Source organism: Antechinus flavipes, chromosome 1 (genome assembly GCF_016432865.1).
Source record: "Antechinus flavipes isolate AdamAnt ecotype Samford, QLD, Australia chromosome 1, AdamAnt_v2, whole genome shotgun sequence".
NCBI classification, from domain to species: Eukaryota; Metazoa; Chordata; class Mammalia; order Dasyuromorphia; family Dasyuridae; genus Antechinus; species Antechinus flavipes.
Window position 1 is genome coordinate 194135554 of NC_067398.1, and position 22012 is coordinate 194157565.

The window sequence follows — 22012 nt, forward strand, 5'->3', positions numbered from 1 at the left end:
TTCTTGGGGAACAAGAAAAGGAGAAACACAAATATCAGAGATAAAGGACAATATTCATCATCATAAGACTTACTCTCCCAACAATAGTAATGGGTCTACTAGATAGCAATGAAAGCTATATCTCTGTTCTTTACCAGAAGAAATAAAATATGATTGGGGAAATTTCATGAAACTTGAGGGGAAAAAAGAGGCAAATGATTCAAGTAATAAGAAAATTCAAAAAAAATTAAGTATATCAAGTCAAAGAATTGTCATGTCAAATTAAAGCTCTGGAATACAAGAAGGGAAAAGAACAGATTTCAAAAACATTGATATTGAATTCTAAGACCTTGGCACAATTACCTTCCCTGTCAAAATAGCTCTTTCACAATAAACCCCTATTTGGAGCATACATTTCATTTTTTATAGAGTCACAGAGAATTCAAGCACTTGAAAGAATTCCCTAATTTGTAATGAATGTTGTTCTCAAAAATCACATTTCTTCCATGAACTATCCTTCTTGCCAACTGATACTTGGCATGTCACATAATCTGAACAAGAATAGGGAGGAGAAATAAAATCAGTTGATGTTAATCAATTGATTCAAAGGTTGATGTTTAAATAAAAAAAATACTTTATATCATAAAAGCCTCTCTCTTACAATGCACATATTCATGACAGGTTTGTAGGTGACTGAACATCCAGACTTAGGCTAAAATACATTATAGTTTTGACCAGCAATGTTTATCCCTGTCCATAATTAAAGTTTTTAATCTAAGTATAGTATACTTTTGAAACCTCAACAGTTGCTTTCTCCCATCTCTATGTGAGCTTAAAGAGAGAATATATTTTAAGAAGAAATACAACTGCAAAGAAATGTCATACAATGGGCTGAAATAACTATAGATTAATGTCCCAACTCAGAAGGCTTAGAAAAATACCAAGATGAGTCATTCTAGGCTGCCCTTAAGCAACAATTTTTTTAAGCTAAATAACCAATAGGTTTTCATATAGAAAATTAACTCAATCACTATATGATATCCCTTCCTAAACATTTACATGATGATGGACAGTCTAATTTTAGTATTATATTGTATGAAAGGATCAATGTTATTTTCTATGGAGTCCTTAAAAGTCTAAGGCCAGACAGTATGATTTATGTTGCCAATTCCTGTCTCTCCTGATCCAGACAGTGGAATGCAGCATTTTCTTCCAGGCCACAGGCCAACATTTGCATCTTCTCTTATATAGACTTAGGATGTGGCTTCTACAGTCTGGTTCTCAACCAAAGCAGATAACCACATAACTACTAGTGAATGCAAAAATATCCAGATGTTGTTTTAATACAAATTAAGACATTAATACAACAATGGTGCATTTGCTATGAGAGAGTTAAAAAAATGATCTAATCTGCCTATTAGAAAAGTCTTTATTTTACTAGAAAAAAAAGTGAAATCTTTGTATTTATGAAGGAGGTAGCTGAATCAGTGTGGGGAAAATACTTTATCCTAGATAAAGTAACTGCTGAAATCAAGGAAACAACTATAGAGTTTGTACTTTACTTTGCTATAACAGAATGAACAAAAATGATTTATTTTTAAAAAGCTTCTATCATCTTTGTGATTTATTTCCAATAGAGGAATTTCTTGTAAGGCTAACTTCAAAGAAATTCACTTCCCACAGGAACAAATATAACTTTTAACAATTCTTGTGAACCCAAGGCTTGCATACTCCATTTCTTTCTCTGCCATAGAATATTATAATTGAATATGTACTCTAAATGAGTCTAAAAAGCTCTAAAAACCCAGCTAAGAAGCTTACTTCTAAACACTCTTCCTTAATACACATTTCATTTTGATTTTTCACATTCTAACTTGCTCCTCCATCTTATAGACATACAATTATTTTGCTTGTTTGTATGTGGACTTCCAGCATATTTAGAATAGTGCTTGCTATATCATAGTTAAACTAAAATTCCATCTTCTATAAAAAGACCTTCCTAATCTTTTTTAATTTTAGTATCTTTCCTCTTTATATTAGTTCCTATTTTTTCTTTATATGTACATATTTTTGTACATTTTTGTTTGTTTGTTTTCTCATCCATTAGATTGTGAGCTCCTTAAGGGTAAGACTGTCTTTTAACTTTTTATATATCCTCAGTACTTGATTAACTAGTTTAATAAATGCTTTTTTATTTATTCATTCATTCAGCAAACTTAGTTTTCTCTTCTAAAAAGAGTAGCAGAACTCACTGGCTCATCATCCAGTATCACTCTCACTTTTGAGATACGATAAGAGAATATTGTTTCCCTTAGACTTTTATCAAGTCTATGTATTAGAAGTATCTGCAGCAGCAAATTAAAATAGATCCTTCTAGGTAATTTCATATTTTCCTAAATATAAAAGTGACTAAATCTAAAGCAAAAAAAAAATACTCAGCAGTATTGCTTTCTCACTATTGAAGACATAATTTTTTAAAGGTTTGGGAATATTTAGTCTACCTTTCATTTAGCCCCTTCTTTAAAACTGTAACATCCTACAATGCTTTTATTATATTTTTGGAATTACACTTTAAAAATTATTAATGATTCTATTTTAGCCATTACAAGCGATCCTTCTAGAACAGTATGGCATTTTGATCTTTTCTCTTGATCATAGAGAATTTGGATATGTTCATTTAACTTGGATTTAAGTTTAAATAAAAATTTCAGGAAAACAGGAATATTGAGACACTGAGATGTGATGTTAAATATCTATATCTTAGCAATAAATAACACTGCTTTCAAAGATAAAACACTTTATTTCCTTGACAGACTTTGTAATTAAAATATCCCACCATGAAGCAACATAATAAAAAAAAGAAACTTCTGAATATATTTGATTAATTGGTTCAAAAGAGCAATCTGGTCCTACTGCTTTAAGATCATGTTTGTTTAAAAAAGTCAATCATACCCAGGAATGTATATCTAAGCCTTTGGAAACCTTTCAGCTTTATACTCTCTATTCATCTTTATAATTTCATTTAATTTGCACTCTTCCTCAAGTTTCTCATAGCAGACCATAATATGGATCTCTCCTTTGCATTTATCACATTGTCTCTTCTTACATAATTGTTTTTGTACATGTATTTTCCTTTTATTAGAGTATAAGTCCTGTGTATTTGTGTATCTCCAACATCTAATCTAATACTTTTCACGTAGTAGTCACTTAATAAATGGCTATCAGATTGAACAGAAATTACTCAGAGAGATTTGCCTTACTCTTTATTTATATTTGCATTATTTTCTAAATTTATCAATGGAAATCATATGATCAGATCTGACAAGGACCTTATAGATCATTTAATATGATGCCTTTACATTATAGATAAGGAAAAAAATGCCCAGAGAAGTGAGATGATTTATTGAGTTTATCAGGTAATTGTCAAAGATAAGGTCATGATGTTCAACAATATTCTATCAGTACTAAGAATCTTAGTTTTCTTCTGTTATTAAAAGATTGATGTATGTCATTTCATTGAAGGAGAGATAGGGGGCTGAAAAGGACAGTGCTAGCTCTTTTTATTATTTAGTTTTTCTCTCTGAGGCCTCTGATTCTTACCTGACCATCCAGGGAGACAGTGGCAATAACCAGTAGTGGGATGACAGCCATCAGCATGACTACAGTCACAGCGCTCCATGCAGTTCAGCCCATATGTTCCATCCTGTCAATATAGTTGTTCAAATACAGCAATGAAAGATGTGGAATCTTATAGAACATAGGGTTCAGAAGAGGAGAGAGGCAACAGTAAGACACATGTCATTTTGGATATTATGGCAATAACTACCCTCTTCTGCTTTTCTTACTTCTTTAGCCACTTATTTGATTGAAATTTCCTACCCTAGTATAAATAATATTCCCCAAAAGATTTTACAATATAATTTGGAATAGGTTAAATTAAAAAGTTAAGATGATGACCTTTAAATAGTACTTTGAAAAATAAACTGTAAATAAACTATTAAGTAAAAATCTATATTAAGTAAATCTATATTAAGTAAAAGTTCATTTACTGTCTCAGCATATATATATCAATTACACTGATGCATAAAGAAAAAAAAACATTTTTCTTCTGTTATCTTCATTATTTTGAAGAGTCTAAGCCACAAGAAATTTTTTGTTTTAAGAATGAGACAGATAAATGTGGAAAGACTGAATCACAAAACCTCATACTATTGAATCTCTCCCACAGAAACAGATGTTAGAATCTCTCCCACAGATATTAAAACCACTGATTTAGAACTAGAAGGGCCAGGCACAATGGTGCCAGCCTGTAATCTCCACTGGTTGGAGGCTGGTGAATCGCTTGAGTTCAGAAGTTCTGAGTTGTAGGAGAGCTAAAGGTGTCTACTCTAAGTCTGGTATCAATGTAGTGAGTCTCTAAGAGTGAAAAGCTATTGGGCTGCCTAAAGAGGGGCAAAGCAGACCAGGTTAGAAAAAGGGCACAGGTTGAAGCCACCATTTCATTCAGGCTTAGGATCAGGCCTGTGAAAGGCACTTCCAGATTGAGTGAGATTAAACTACTTGGCCAGAGCAGCATGTTTAGTAAATGTCTGAGGGAGACTTTGAACCTAAGCCTTTCTAATTCTAGATCCTGGCCATCATCAAGTAGGCAATCTTATATTAAGTAGAAGAAAAAGCAAGATTCTTCCTTTTCTTTATAGTTCTAGGTATACTATGAGCTAAAAAGAAAAAAAAAGATCTAATTTTATTTTTTAAATTTATTTTTACAAGAACTAATTCAATAGAATTTTTACTTGCATGTTTATTTTAAAATAGTTTATCAAAAAGTCATAAGTTTTCCTGTCTTTTAGAAAATAACATGATAAATTTTATTATATTTTAAATTATAATGTAAAATCTTACTGAGATATCCTCACATTTTATTTTTATAAAAACATAATTTTGCTATAGGACAATAGAACAATAGAATCAAATGTTTCAAGAACATGGCACTTCAATCTGTGGGAAAAGGATATTACAGCTTTTCTGTCTCATTCTAATCCATAAAGTAGCTTCAAAAAAGTTACCAGAACCTCTCCCAATTGAAAAAAATATACTATAATTATAGCTAACAAGGGGAAAAGATAAAGAATAAGCAGAAAACAAGTGTGATATTGGTACTGATGGTATGCCAAGAAAGACCCATGCTAAAGAACATCTGAGGGGGACAGAGTGTTTATGTGTTAGGGCTGGGTATTGAATTTAAAACACAGTTTGTTGATACTTGCCTTTAAAGGTCAAAATTGAATAGAGAATATCATCAAAAAATTTTTTTAATTACTGAGCCAAACAATATATTGGAACTCTAGTAGAAAAATAGTTTAATTTGCTAACACATTTAATGTATAGAAAAGAAAAAGATTGTGATATTCGAGTTTCTTTTTGCCTGTACTGGAATTGGATTGTGAGGGAAAGAAAAATTCCAAATTCAAAATACTTAAAATTTGCTCAAAACTTAGACATAATTTGATGAAACCTACTTAGCTCCTGATGAACAGCTAGGGCACCCAGTGATAGAGCCTTCATATTCTTCTATTAACAGTTTTTTCTATGCTTTTGAAAATGGAGTTTTGCTTGGATGAAATGGTGAGGAGAAAAGGTTTCATCTGCTAGTTGGCAGGCTTTAATAATGCTGCATTTCAATTATTCTAATATCATGATCATAGACAGTATTATCTTTGAAGACAAAAATACTGTAAATTCATTGTCTCTGGTAGAAAAGTCTGTGATTGGAGAGTTCTAAATAGAGGCAGTTATTCAACAAGTAATGACTGACAGGCATGAAACTGGCAAAATGTTCCCTGGAGTCAGGAAAAGAAAAAGGGTGTTATATTATTAGAGAATGCATGTAACTAGTTTCCTGATATATAATCACAAAGGTGAACTAATTCTTAGAAGCATATATTTAGAACTGGAAAGGCTGCCTTAATTATTTATTCTTACCCACTCCATTTATAAAAGAGGAAATTGAAATCTAGTGATTGACTGGCCCCAAAGTAGGTAGCATTAGGAGTGAGATTTGAAGTCAGATCCTCCAACTTGAGAATCTATACTCTTCCTATCCTCTTATGATCTCTTAAAGTTTTTCTAGTTTTAGATACTGTGATCTTTTATCTTTCTACAAAATTTATGTTCTGAGTATACAAGTGAATAGTATGATTTTTAAACTAGGAAAATACTATTTGAACAAGTAAATACTAAGTAAATTTGTTATCCCATAAATAGATACAATTTCAAATTTTGTATATATTTTAAAGTGCCATATAAATATCTAAAAGTACTCTAGTTTTTCTTTTATAACCTAAGGATTGTTACAATAAGGTATTTATTAAATGATAATAACTTTTACATAAATGGAGAAGGAAAAAACCAAAAGTGATATATTTAAATGGAAATCAAGGGGGAAGAGAGAAAAGAAAAGAATGATAAGGCCAGTATTTTCCCATTGTCTACCACCATCCAGATGCTTAGAATATTGTAGACTATTTGGAAATTTCCCAATTCTCTTTTTTCCCACCCTAATCATATGTCTCTCTCTCTCTCTCTCTCTCTTTTTTTTTTTTTAGACTTCTGCAAGATTGCGGTCTAAAGAATTCAATAATTCTACTATCTCTCTGAGTTTTGTTTAAGTAGCAAAATAGCAGAAAATTCTCATACATGCTTTGGAAAAGAGATTCCACACTTCAGTTGGATATCTTGAGTTTTACCTGGCAAGCAAATTCACATTTTTCCCCTCGCCACCCAGGAGCACACGTACAGGTCCCATCCAGAGGACTGCAAGCTCCTCCATTTAGGCAGTCGCAGGTTGAGTTGCAGCCAAAGCCCCATTTGCCACTGGGACAGTTGATGGAGCAATCCACACCGTGCCAACCTGCCCCAATAGAGTGCCATCAGTATGTTGAGAAAATAAAGGCAGCTTTTCATATTATTTATAGCTATATTGATTTCACAGCACTTATACATCTTTCCCCTTTATCTCTTTCACTTTCAACTCAGATGAAGAGATGGATCTTTTCCTCAGACCAGACAAATCCTTCTACATGTGTCCTTGATCATGACATCTCTAGTAGACTGGTCTCACTATTTCTTTAATATTCATTTCCTCCTTATTTACAACATCTCTCTCATATTTACAAACATGTCCCATTTTTAAAAAATCCTCATTTGATCCAATTACAGCCCAATATCTATTGTCTAAAATCTCTAGTCCCTTTTTGTCTACATAAGGTACTTTCCACTCTCCTTTATCATTAATGAATCCTCAGCTTTTTGAAGTTATCATTCATTGTAAACAAACTTCTCCAAAGTTATCAATTATTTCTTAATTGCCAAATATAATGGTATTTTTTTCTTCAGAGCTCATTCTTCTTGCCCTCCCTGTAACCAATGATACTGTAGATTTCATTATACTTTTCTCTCCTGCTCTTCCTCCTTCCTAACTGATCCTACCTCAGTCTTTTTTTGTTGGATCTTCATCCAAGTAACATTAGCTGCAGATATCTTCCAAGGTTCTGTTCTCTTCTTTTTCTTCTCTAGATTATCCTATTTGGTGATCTTACTATTCTCAAAGAGTTAATGATATCTATGCTGAAGATTTCCAGAACTATATATCCAGTACTAATTTTTCTGAGTTTCATTTCTATAAAACCAATTGCAACTCAGATATATCAAAACGGATGTCTATAGCTAATTCAAACTCAGTTTATACCAAGCAGAACTCATTACCTTTATTCTTGAACCTTCTTCTCTTGTAGACTTTCCTAATTACTGTTGAAGGAACCACTATCATTCCAATCATCCAGGCTTGCAATTTCTGTGTTATCCCTGCCCCTTCTCACATTCTCCCCACATATTCAACATTGTCATTTCTACCATTACATTTCTTGTATCCATCTCCTAATTTTCACTCATACAGTCCCCACCTTAATCAGATTCTTATCACCTCATAGCTGGATCTTTATTGTAATAGCTTTCTGGTTTGTCTTCCTGCTTCTAATTTCTCCCCACACCAGTCCATCTTCCACATGATTGCCAAAGTAATTTTTTCCTAACGTGCAAGTCTGACCATTTCATTCTCTCCTCTACTAAATAAATTCTACTGGCTCCCTATTACCTTTAGGTTCAAATATAAAAATATGTTTATATTTTTATAAAGATCTCTGTAATTTAAAATCCTCCACAACCCAGCTTCTTCCTACTTTTTTAGTCTTCCATCTATTTAAGTTTCTATTCCTCTCCATGCACTCTAAAATATAGTTACACTGTATAGCTCACCTCACAACTCCTAACATTATGCCTTTGCACCATATGCCCCCATATTTAAAAAAGCTGTCTTTTACTAATGCATCATTGCTTCTTTGCCTTCCTCAAGACCCAATTCAAATCCTAGCTTCTACAAGAGGGCTTTGTGGGTCTCTACCCTTTCCTTTTACAATTAACTTCCATCTACTCTGAATATAACCTGTACATATCTAGTCAAATCTAGAAGCATTTATTGAGCATCTACATAATAATAATTACCTAGCATTATATAATGTTGTGAGGTTTGCAAAGTACTTTACAAAGACCTCTTTAATACTTTTAACAAGCCTAGAAAACAAGTACCATTATTATTGCCCCCATTTTATAGATGGGGAAATTGAGGCAGTCAGAGGTTAAGATTTGCCCTGGATCATAAAATTAGCAAATTTCAAAGGCTGTATTTGAACCCAGGCCTTTTTGACTCGAAATTCAGTCCTCTATCCATTCATCACATACCTGTTCTACTATCAGATATTGTGTTAAGTGCTGAAGGTACAAAGAAAAGCAAAAGACAATTATTGTCTCTTATTATAAATGTAAACTCCTTGAGGTCAGAGATAATAATTTTGTCTTTTTCTGCTATTTAGTGCGTAGCACAATGCCTGTAATATACTAGGAACTTCATACATATTAGTTGGATGACTGATTGAAGATATCTAGTAGCAGGGCATGATCATGCAGGCCGTGCAGCAGCTAATACTAGCTGTTCTAGCTAAAAGAACAAGGCAACATCTTGACCCAGATCTTATAATTGCATTTGTTCCTTCTCTACAGAGATGCGCTAGCTAGCATGAGACAAACATGAATGTGCTATTTGAAAGGGGGTATAGGAATTTTTTTAACATTCAGTCAGACCCATTGTATTTTATAAGGAATTAAAATACATACATATTTTAAAAAGCAAAACAGCATACAATAAAAAGTGAAAGTATACTAAAAAACTTTTTTTTTTATTCTTTAGGCACAATTAATCATACAGGTAATCTTGTGCTTTTTGGCTGCTGTCACACCATAGATGAATGAATACTTTCTGACTTTTCCAAAAACAGGCTTTGTGCAAACATTCCTTATAGTGTTTCTACCACAGGTTTCAAGTTTGAGGTTGACTAACTTAATGCATGGACAGAGATGTGTAACTGTATTTTTTCCAAAGTTGATAGAATCACAGGATTTTTTCAAATTGGAAAAGATTATTAAGTCCACCTACTTCAAATGCCTTCATTTTACAGAAAAAGATACCTGCAGCCTTAAAAAGTTGAAGAGACTTATGGTCATGGTTATTAGTGGCAAATTTGGAACTAACACTTTAATGTTATGCTTCTTCCACTACACTTTATTGCTCATATAACTCATATAACTCATATATTATATTTTCTTCATTTCAGGCTCACATATGAGGTCATTCAGATATTCTTACCTGCTTTACAGGTACAAGAACCATCTACTGGAGAGCAAGTGGCTTCATTTTTACAATTGCACTGAGAAGAACAGTTTATCCCATAGGTCCCTAGAGGACAAGGAGTGGAACAAGTAGCATCCTAGAAAAGCACAAATAAGAAAATATGAATAATGAAAACATGTCTTCATGGTGTTAATCCTTACCTCTATGTAATGAGGTAATGCCACTGGCCAAAAGATTTCTTCAACTGCTATTGTGATCTCATGAGTATATGGTCTATTAAATATAGACTTTAATATGATCTAAGCGGGCATTGGATCTACTGCAGATCAGAATACAGTGTTGTGTAACGTATGTTGCTAGGTAACTTTTATCAAATTAGCTTTATATCATTTATAGCAGGGATTCATCTTGAATAATCAATAATAACAGGTTTTACCACAATTAAAAAAAAGACAGTGTGATTGTTGGTTAGGAACATTACTATAAATTTAACAGAGCAAATGAATATCAATATTACGTTCAATGATAATGTTTCATATTCTTTGCCAATGAAAGTAGCTGAGGATTTATACTTTGTTCTTTACGTTTGGAGAAAATATATCGAGAGATGATTTGTTAAATAATAATGAGATAGGTTTCATATGTGAATGGTGCTTTACATGTATATAAATAGCTTTAATTTATATAATAACTTTAAATTTGCTAAGTTCTTTCCTTATAGCCACTCTTTGAGGTAAGTAGCACAAGCATTATTATTTCCATTTTATAAAGAAAAAAATAGGCTCAAGGGAGGTGAAACTATTTTTCTAAGTCCAGCAATTAAGTGTCAGAGTCAGAAAACAAACCCAGATCTCTCCTTATTTCAAGTCTAGAGGTCTTGATGTTATGCCACATTGCTTTTCTGAATGTTATTAAATACAAAGATAAATTTTAAAATCAAGCAGGGAAATTATCTTCTCTTAAAGACTTTAAAAAGAGAAAAGACTCAAACCCTGAAGAGCTCAAGTATAGTACTGCCTTTAAGCTATGGATGGGCAAGATAAATCATTATTAGCCTCTCCAGACTCTTTGATTGACTACACACACACACACACACACACACACACACACACACACACATGCATGTATGTATGAAAAATATAAACTCTTCTTGGCATCGTTTGCTCTTCTTTAAAATAATGCATTTAATTTGGAAATAGCTCAGTTTCTCCTAAAATATACTATTTAAGTTAAATAAAAATAGGAAGGATGAATAACAAGTAATAAATCTTAGAATTTGCTTTAGCATATTTTCTTTTTGTTAAATCAGACTTTGTTTTCTGTTCGATAATAAATATTTATAATTACATTAGTGTTTTCCTCTTCCCCTTTTTCTCTTTCATAGAGTTAGGGACTAGACCCATCACTGATATAGGAAACTCTTGGGTAAGGACACTCCTACCAATGCAAGTTAGAAACTTTTCTGCAACTTAGAGAGTTGCTAGAGCACTGAGAATTTAAGTTGACTTGCCCAACGTGACCCTGGACTGGCAGTATTTGTTAAAGATAGGCCTTTAACGCAGATCTTCTTAGTCACCTCTTTATTCACTATGCTAGGCTGCTTCTCTTTCATGACATGAATAATTTTTGGCCAACTGGTTTATTGCAGCAGTTTTCATGAAGATGATGCTTTCCATATTCTCTAGACTTCAACTCTTTGCTCCTCTAAACTTTACCTTTCTAGATCTCCTAATTCAGCTCAAAATCAATATACTCACCTTAAATCCGGGTGCACAGAAGCATTTCCCGGTCACGCCGTCACAGTCAGCACCATTCTGGCAGCTGCATAATTGTTGACATGATTTCCCATAGAATCCAGGTGTACATGTCTCATTGCAATAGAGTCCAGACCAGCCAGGTTTACAAGAACATTCTCCAGAAACAGGATGACAGCTGAGAGAAAAGAAAAGAAGAAAAATAATTCTAGAATAAACATGTTACATTAGTCAGTCAATAAGCATTGATTAAGTGCACAAATGTGTTAGGCATTAGCCTAAATATTAGGAATAAAGAGAAAAAATAAAAGATAATCCTACCTTCCAGGAATTCACAATTTAATTGGGGAGACAACAAGTAAACAAATCTGTATAAATTCCATGCATGATAAATAGGAAACAATGAATAGAAGATGCAAGAAAATAAACTGACTTTAAATAAACTGACTTTTAAGTATCAGAAAGGATTCACAAAAAGAGTTGTAATTAGGCAAAAGAAGGATTGGGAAAGGCTTCCTGTAGAAAGTAGGATTTTAGTTGGGATTTTTTAAAAGTCAGAGAACACTGGATGTGGAAATGAGGAAAGCCGGTATTAAAGACCCAGGGGACTGCTAGAGAAAATGCCCACAGCTAAGAGATGGAGGAGCTTGTTCATGAAATTGTAAGGAAACCAGTTATACTGAATCAAAGACTATGTTGCAGGGCATAAGTTATAAGAAGACTAAAAAAATTGGAGATAGAGTATGAAGGATTTTGATCCTTAACAAAGGATTTGAAGTTTATGGAGTATAGGGATAACATACTTAAATAAATTTCAGAGTACACTTGTGAGATCATAAGATACTATCAGTTCTGGGTAGCACGATGGATAGAGCATAAAACCTGAAGACAGGAAGATTCACCTTCCCATATTTAAATGTGCCCTCAGTCATCCACTGCTGGTAATACTGGTTTGTGTGACAACTTAATGCTTAGTGAAACATCTATTTAACATTAATGTACAATTTGTTATGCTTCTATTGTAATCTTTCATTTGTTCAACAAGCATTTATTAGGTGGCTACTATGTATAGAGAACTATTCAGAGTATTGCGTATACTAAGTTAAAGTTAAAACAGTCCTTTCTTTCAAGCTGTTTATATTCTACAAGGAAGAAAAGAACATGTAGGCATGTAAGTATAACGTATCTATCACATAGCTACAAAATAATTAACAGAGCATGGATCGGTTACAGGAAAGGTATCATGTTAGAGGTGACATCATAGCTAAGACAAAAAGAAATTGAGATTCCAAGAAGTGGAGATGAAGAGGAAGAGGATTCTAAGCATAGGAGGTCAGAGATGTATAAGGAAAAGCAAGCAGCTTTCTCAAGAACTGAACTGTTACCCAGACAACTAAAAGAATCCCATCTCAAGAAGAAGACCTGAAAAGTTGAGGTAGATCACCTGAGACTACCTGGGTTATTAAAAAAAATCCATCAACAAATTTCATTTCAGTAAGTAATTTTATATTGCTCCTTTTTCTTTCCAAATTTAGATACTGATTTGCCATAAAATCACTTATTTGAATAAATGCTTTTCCCCAAATGTAGGAACTGAAATAAATTAAAGAACTTCATTAAATTAAAACCCTCTCTGTTTCAGGGAAAAAATATTAAGACATCACATTTTACAATATATTCTAAATGGATTCATGTCCTTAAGAGTAAAGATCATACTATAAAAATAAGCACAGAAACAAATAATATACTTCTCACATCTATGGGTAGAAGATATATTTTAACCAAAGAAGATATACAATTACAATTACAAAAAATAAAGTCGATAGATGAAAAGAAACTAAAAAGCTTTTGCACAGGTAAAATTTACATAAGATAAGAAGGAAAGTGGTTGAATGGGGAAAAATATATACAATCCATTCTCAAGAGAAAATTTATGAAGCATTAACCACCATATGAAAGAATGCTTCATATTTGAAGGTAAGCAGTTTGTCTTTAAGTCTCTTGTCATTGTCAATTCACATTTACCTTTTAAAAATTTCTCTTCTTTCTTGTGCTTATACTTTGGAATTTCTCCACAGGTTTGCACTTTTTAAATCAGGAATGCTTGAAAGTCATCTATTGCATTAAAGATTCATCCCTGCCTCCATGACGTACCCCCCACCTCCATAACATTATACTCATTTTCAAAGGATAAGTTATTCTTGGCAATAAACCCATATCATCTGTTGTTTAGAATATTATATCCCAAGTTCTCTGCCCCTATAAAGAGGCAGAATGGTAGGATTAAATTGTATGTGATCCTAACTAGTAACTTGGTAATTTAATTTTTTTTTCTAGATGCTTTTAGTATTTTTTCTTTGAACTGGAAGCTCTGGATTTTGACTATATTCCTGGGAGTTTTTATTCATGAATTTCTTTCAGGAGATGCCTGGTAGATTCTATTTCCACTGTGCCTTCTTATTCTAAGAGATTTAGGCAGGGTTGTGGGGTGTGTGTGTGTGTGTGTGTGTGTGTGTGTGTGTGTGTGTGTGTTTAGGATTTCTTGAAATTTAGGCTCCTTTTTTTTTTTTTTTTTGCCTTGATATTCAGATAGTCCAATGATTCTTAATTTTTTTCTCCTTTGTTTTTATTATGAGATCTTATATTTTCTTCTCTCTTTTTTGGTCTTTTGACTTTATTTTAATATTTCTTATTGCCTTATAGATTCATTGCTTCAAATGATTTTAATATTCAAGGATTTTGTTGCTTAAGAAAGGTTTTGTACTCTTGTGCCAAACTATTGATTCTCTTTCCATTTTTCTTCAATATCTTTTGTTTCTTTTCCAATTTTTCCCTCAAGTACCCTCATTCTACTTATTTAAAAAATTAATTTTTTTAAATCTCTTGATTTATCTTTTCCAGAAATGAGTTGAATTTCTGCCTAAGCTGTGGGTTTTTTTTTTTCTGAGACTTTGCTTATGGATGTTTTGGAGTTGTTCTTTTTTTTTCTGGATTTGTTGAGCTTTCCTGCATAATAGATCTTTATAGTGGATTTTGTTTATGTGTTAATTCTGCCATCCTACTTACTGACTTTGGATTTGATGTTATGGCTAGGCCCTGTGGCACTTTGGAAGAGATCTGGGATGCTCTATTGTTGTTTTCTTGTGAGATAAGTGTTGTCTTCTTCCAAGAAGTTAGGGCAGATTGGGTACCTGCAAACTTTCAGTGCTCTCAAAGTGATCTGATCCAGTGTAAGTCTGCCCCATTTGAGGTCCAGTCAGAAAGTTCTTGACATGGGTCTGGGCAAGAGTAAATTGTTGCAATCCCAGTGCATGCCAAGACAGCCCTGTCCCCAACCCCAGTCCTAGCATCAGCAAAGCAGATTCTGTTGCTTTAGCACACTAAATCTTACAACTACAGTGGGGCAGGGATATTCCCACAGTTTCATGGCAGAAAAGAGTGCTTGTGGTCAGATCCTTAGAAGACTTCCTGAAAACAGCTGCACAAAACTTTTGAAGCTGGGTGCAATGCACCCTTCACCCTGGAAACAATCCTACTTTAGCAAAGAATTAAAAGCTAAGTAATAGATTAAGAAAATGAGCAGACAACAAAAAAGATTCTGACCATAGAAAGTTACTGTGATGACAAGAAAAATCAAAACACACACTTAGAAAAAGATAACAAAGTCAAAGCTCCTATATCCAAAGTCTCTAAGAAAAATAAGAATTAGTATCAGGCCATGGAAGAGGTCAAAAGGGACTTTGAAAATCAAGTAAGAGAGATAGAAGAAAAATTAGGTGAAGAATTAAAAATGATGCAAAAGGAAATATAAAAGGCTAATAAGGAGAAGAATATGTTAAAAAAAAAAAAAAAAAAAAAAAAAAAAAAAAAAGCAAAACTGGCCAAATGGGAAAGAAGGTACAAAAACTCTCTAAGTAAAATAATTCCTTCAATATTCCTTGAAGTTTGCCTGCATTTTTGATTTCCTTCACAGGCTAATAGTACACTATTTCAAAGTCTGATTCTTTTTGTACAGCAAAATAACTGTTTGGACATGTATAATTATATTGTATTTAATTTATACTTTAACATATTTAACATATATTGGTTAACCTGCCAGCTGGGGGAGGGGATGGGGGGAAGGAGGGGAAAAATTGGAACAAAAGGTTTGGCAATTGTCAATGATGTAAAATTACCCATGCATATAACTAGTAAATAAAAAGCTATAATTTAAAAAAATATTCCTTGAAGTGAACAAATGGACACGAATGACTTTATAACAAATCAGGATACAATAAAAAAGAAGAAAAAAATGTGAAATAATTTAAAAATTATTGGGCTACCTGTAAGTCATGATAAAAAAAAAGAGCCTAGACATCATCATTCAAGAAATTATCAAGGAAAACTATCTTGATTTTCTTTAACCAGAGAATAAAACAGAAATTGAAAGACTCCACCAATCACCTCCTGAAGGAGATCCCAAAATGAAAACTCCTAGATATATTATAATCAAATTCAAGAACTCCCAGGTTAAGCAGAAAAAATATTGCAAGTATCCAGAAAGAATAATTCAAGTAGTAGAGCCACAGTCAGGACAAAACAAAATTTAGCAACTTCTACATTAAAGTACCAGCGTGATTGGAATATGATATTTCAGAGAACAGTGGAACTAGGATTACAACCATGAATCACCTACCCAGCAAAACTGAGTATGATCCTTCAGAATAAGAGATGGGCATTCAATGAGATGGAGGATTCTCAAACATTCATGATTAAAAGATCAGAGCTGAATGGAAAATTTGATTTCTAAATAAAGGCTCCAGGGAAACATAAGGAGGCAATCAGGAAAGTGATATCATAAGGCACGTAATAAAGTTTATAATCTATATTATATAGGAAGATACTTGTAACCCATTAGAACTGTCTGATTATTATGGCAGTTTGAAAGAGTACATATAAACAGAAGGCACAGGTTTGTGTTGAATATGAAGGGATAATATTTTTTTAAATGATAAATTATGGGGTGAGAGAAGAATGTTATGGGATAAAGATAAAGGATAAAGTGAATGGTGTAAATTATCTGCCATAAAGAAAAGGCAAAAAAAAGCTTTTGCAATGGAGGGGAAGAGGGGGAAAATAAGGGGAATGAATGAATCTTACTCTCATCAGAATTGGCTCAAAGAGAAATAACATATACACTCAATATGGGTATAGAAAACTATCCTACACTGCAGAAAAATAAGAGCAAAATGGGATTCAGGAAAGGTGGTTTCCTCCTCAGTTTCCATTTCCAGTGTTTATAGTCCTCCCTGTTTCTCTCCCTATGTGGAATTGGGTTGGAGAAATAACGACTCACTGTGATTTCTTCTGGATTTTCTATAAGATTTGGTCTTTTTTTCCCCTAACATCTGTTTAGAGGAGTTTTGTGGAATGGGGTTTAGTATGATAGTTCTTACAACTCTGACACTTTTGCTCTTCTTAAACCAAATCTGTCTGGCACATATCTGAGCAAGCTGAAGAAAATATTTATCTTGTGTGTATTCATCACATATTAACAGCTGTTTATAACATATATAGGAGCCATGCTAAGGAAACTGGCTATATGATTTATAAATAGGCCTATAAAAGGGACCTCAATATATACATATATATATATGTGTGTGTGTGTGTGTGTGTGTAAGGCTTTCTAATATAGAAAAGAACATATGTGTTGCACAATTTTTTAGAAGAATCTATTGAATGAAATTTAAAATAAATATATTTTTGATGTTAACAAAATATGTACTGAAGTATATCAAGGGAAACCAAAATTACTGAAATAATGACCCTAGAAGGGAAAAAAAAACCCAAATCAAAACCAAAACCAGGAAGAGCAAAAATGCTGAAACCAATGAGTTTCTAAAAACAGGATACTGCTTTGATGAGGTTAGAGATTTTGTCATCTTATATTTATGTATACCAGGCCTCTGAACACGCCATTTGTCTACCATGTAGAGTGCTTGTGGTCTCCTACCACATGCGTGGGATAGGCTTGGTTAGCTGTCTATATCTTAAAGAGTGGCAAGATTAAGCAGTTGCGTCTTCTTAGCCAATTTTTAATTGTCCTTTTTGATATTTCTTAGCTGGTGTGTCCAGCATGGAAGCTATGAACTGGACAGGTGAGAGGGGAGGAACTTGCCTTCCTTTGTTTACCTCTCTTTTACTCCTGACTCTGAGAAAACTGATCTGGTGGTCTTGTTTTGTATGTCGTCTGCCCTCAGTTTTCAGCACCAGAAGAGTTTCAGTCCTAACTATCTTAAAGCTAAGATTCCAGGAAGGATAGTACAGCAGCCAGTCAGGCTTGGTATGGGTGCCTAGATGCCTGAGGGAGGTTTGTATTTAGAACTTGGACTGTGCTCTAGAGAATCAAGCTAAGCTATGAATTCTGTCTACTTTTCCTTTCTCAGGGACTGAGGGGGAAAGGAATTGGGGATTATGCCTCTCACACATGAGGGGAATAAAGCTGTATATCTGTAATTATATCTTTGGAAGTCAGTATTTCTTTGTAAAGTTTCTATATTACAGAAATAAATATTCCTTTTGAAAAAGTATCACTGTTTCACTTATTTTTTACTCATTCTTCAACAGAGCTATATGCTCCATTAGTATAAAATAATTGATTGTAATCATGGAATAATTGAGAAAAATAAATCAGAATTTGGAAGAATGGCCTTTTAGTCCAAATTCTTTTGGACATTTGGTGCATGATCTTGGCTGAGCCACTTCCTCTTTTGTAAAATAAAAAGTTAGACTAGATGAACTCCATCTCTCTTCTAGAATCAAATCTAAGAACCAAAGAGAAATGAAAGATAGTAACACTTCATTTATCTAGAAGTCATATAATATCCCCATCTATCCAGAACAGGAATAAAAGGTGAGTTCAAAAGACCTCTAAGAATCCATAATAAAACTCCATCTGGAGAGGGATCATATGTCACTCAAACTTCACATCTTTTCCTTGGCTTAATCCAATGGCTCAAGACTAAGCAGGTATCTAATACTGCTTTTTTTTGAATGAAAGAATTGTGATGACAGTATCTGAATACTAAAGTTCACATACCACATGCCTAGAAGAGACCCTCAAGTACCCTCAAGTACCAATTCAGAGCTTCACATTAATTTTAAATATAATTTTATTGGTACAGGAGGTGTAAATAAAGCATAAAAGTTTATACTTAAATATGTAAAGAAATGCCTTCTCAGTCAAATCCAACAGAATTAGGGTGCCTAGGCTAGGATCATAATCCTGAAAATCTTTAAAAGCAAGACTGTCAGTTCTGGAGTCAGTCAAAGAGGGAGTTATTCTTGGAAATTAAACATGAAATTATACTACTTTTCTTACTCCCTTACATATACTTTTTAATCCATTGGCACTGGGCTCCTAGCTATTCCATGAACAAGACATTTAATTTCTTGGCTCTGGGGATTTTTTCTTCATGCCTGGAATTCCCTGTTCTCTGTTCCACCTAGTGACCTTTCTAGGTTCCTTTAAATCCCAACTAATTTGCCTTCTCTTCCTAAAAGTTTTCCCAACATTATTAATTCTAGCGTCTTCCTTTTGTTATTTCTATTTATCCTGTATATAGCTTGCTTTGTATATATTTGTTTGCAATTTGTCTTCCCTATTAGATTATAAGATTCTTTAGAGCAGGTATTATCTTTTATATCTTTTTGTAATCCCAGTACTTAACACAGTGCCTGCCAAATATCAGGACTTAATAAATGATTGATTAACATATATATTTGTATATGTATTTTTACACATACATGTATCTTTGTCAATCTATCTTATCTAATTGGTTCAAGAATATTCTGGAGGACTTTTTTCAGGGGACAACATCATTTCTAGACGCAAGAGAAGAACATAATTCTGTTTGGGAATCTGGCCTTGTGTTAGGGTAACAATAAATATCATTTCCTAGGATTCTATTGGTCATGAGATCATGAACATGAGTGAGAGAGTGGCTTCTGGGACTATTAGCAAGGATCTTGGTTCGAGAGTGTGAGTTGGGTCAGCTTTTTTTTATATGAATATTATATATAGTTAAGCCTTTCTTCTCTGTTCCCTACTTTACAAAGACTATGACATCTACTATTTAGAGTCTCATTGCAACCAGCTTTGGCAAACAGGCCTGTGATCATGCTGGCAGACTGTAAGATAATGAATTATGATTGTTGGGCTCTTCACCCATTATCCTTTCCTCCCTTACATCTGGTAGCTGAGCAACTTATCTGAAATCTCCTTTTTTCCTCTTTATGAGAACAATAGACAGGTTTTGAATCTTGGAATCTTCCCCTGTTCTTATAATCAGAAGCATATTGCAGTGGCTGCAATGATTTCTAAATGAATTGTGCTAGTCATCATTTCATGTTTCCTCTTCTCTTTTGCTTTCAGTCTTTCCCTTCTTGCTAATGCTTACCTCACAGATAAATAAAATAAATCAGTATAACAAATTTGAGATAAGTTGTTATTCGGCTGATAGAAGTTAGAAGCAAATGCAATCTGGATAATGCAATAGACTTAATCAGCATAGAGTCAGGTATGGAGTGAGGATTTCTTCCCCAAGAAATTTCTAAGCTAGTGGAACTTTTTTGCCATAATATTTTTTATCCAGCCCAAGGTGATAAGCAGAGAGAGAGAAATTAGAAACTTGATAAGAATTATAGACTTTCTCCCCTAAACAAGTATTGAGATATTTGATGAAGTTAGGTATGCTTTTCTGGAATGTCTGGACTCTTCACTTACAATACAAAGTCCATAGACTATCATTAATTAATCAGAAGCCTAGGATGAAAAGAGAAAAGGAGAGGAAATTACCTTCTTCATTTCTGTCTCCCTTATCCTAGTCATTACTTCACATGAGTTCCTATCACAATATCCTGTTACACATGAAAAGCTAGATTTCACACATCCATATCTCTTGGACCCCTTTTCTCTCTCACCCCACATATAGTTTCCCCTCCCCCCCCCTTGCTCTTTCTCTTTTTCTGTTAAAGCCATGTTGCACATATTTTTAAGAATACTGGACAGGAAAATATTTGAGGTACTTTCACAAATTTCCAAATATTCTGCTTCTTCTTTTAGCCAATGAGAGAATACTGGGGTTATGTTTTCAACAGATTTACTTTGAAGTAAAATATTTTTCAACAAGTCATTTGATGACATTTTTATACATTAACTTAACTTTGCCCTTATTCATCATTTTACCTAAAGTCTTAAGGTATTTTCTTATAACTATTCCCTAATAGATTTTTTAAACTGGTTAATATATTTAGTTCCTCCCATAATCACTAAAAGATAATACTTTATTATCCATCAAGAAACTATTTAACAGCTTTGAGCATTTCAATGATTTTAATTTTTTCAGCTTTACTGGTAGTGAATTGAAGTAAAAAAAAATCATACAGTGCCTACTATTTATCCTATTTTCCATAATCTACTATGAGAAATCTCTAGGAAGAGAAGGAATTCCTAAGACACCCCCTATAGAATAAAGAGCAGAGACCAAAACTTTCTAAAAGAACAATCATGCCAAAGGCCTAACTTACCTGTGGGTAGTCTTCAAATGACAGGGACATTTTCTGTCACATTTGATGCCATAGACGCCTTCGTTACACAGCCTTTCCTCACAGTGCTCTCCAGTATAGCCAGGTTCACAGAGGCAGGCCCCACTAATGTGGTAACACTTCCCACCATTCATGCACTGGCAAATCTCAGCACACCGCATTCCAAAGGTCCCAACTGGGCACTCATCCTGGCACCTATTGGACAGGAGAAACAAAGAGAGAGAGAGAAGGGAGAGAGAAAGAGAGAGAGAGATTTTTTAAATTATAATTTTTCTGATAATCTATGTAAAAAGCATTATGTATCCTACTTTTATATTTTGATTGCAATAGAAATAATTTTTTTTATTTTTTATTTTTAATAGCTTTTTATTTACAAATTATATGCATGGGTAATTTTACAGCATTGACAATTGCCAAACCTTTTGTTCCAATTTTTCCCCTCCTTCCCCCTACCCTCTCCCCTAGATGGTAGGATGACCAGTAGATGTTAAATATATTAAAGTATAAATTAGATACACAATAAGTATACATTACCAAAACGTTATTTTGCTGTACAAAAAGAATCGGATTCTGAAATATTGTACAATTAGCCTGTGAAGGAAATCCAAATGCATGCAGGCAAAAATATAGGGATTGGGAATTCAATGTAATGGTTCTTAGTCATCTCCCAGAGTTCTTTCTCTGGGTGTAGCTGGTTCAGTTCATTACTGCTCCATTGGAACTGATTTGGTAGAAATAAATTGTTAAGAGAGAGGAAAGAGAACCAAAAAGACAAAATAAGATAAAGCATGCTTGTAGCCTCTAAAGAATAATAGGATACTCATAATGACATCAGGAGTCACACAGACTCTTCCAGGTCCCCAGAGAAGGGAAAAGAAACCTGACCAAGAATTAGCCCCCACTTGCCCAATATGGAATCTAAAACACCAAAAACATTCTAATTTCATTTCCC

The 22012-nt window shown here is 33.5% G+C and overlaps 1 protein-coding gene across 1 annotated transcript in view; it reads right to left on the reverse strand.

Moving 5' to 3' along the window:
- The window catches only part of MEGF10 (multiple EGF like domains 10), an 80566-nt gene that overhangs the window by 22867 nt on the left and 35687 nt on the right, over positions 1 to 22012 (reverse strand). Inside the window, exons 8-12 of the mRNA XM_051994559.1 lie at positions 21043 to 21255; positions 11479 to 11653; positions 9737 to 9857; positions 6726 to 6889; positions 3580 to 3682 (exon numbers count right to left, since the gene is read on the reverse strand). Of these exons, the coding sequence (XP_051850519.1) occupies positions 3580 to 3682; positions 6726 to 6889; positions 9737 to 9857; positions 11479 to 11653; positions 21043 to 21255 (776 nt within the window). The remainder of the gene's footprint in view (positions 1 to 3579; positions 3683 to 6725; positions 6890 to 9736; positions 9858 to 11478; positions 11654 to 21042; positions 21256 to 22012) is intronic.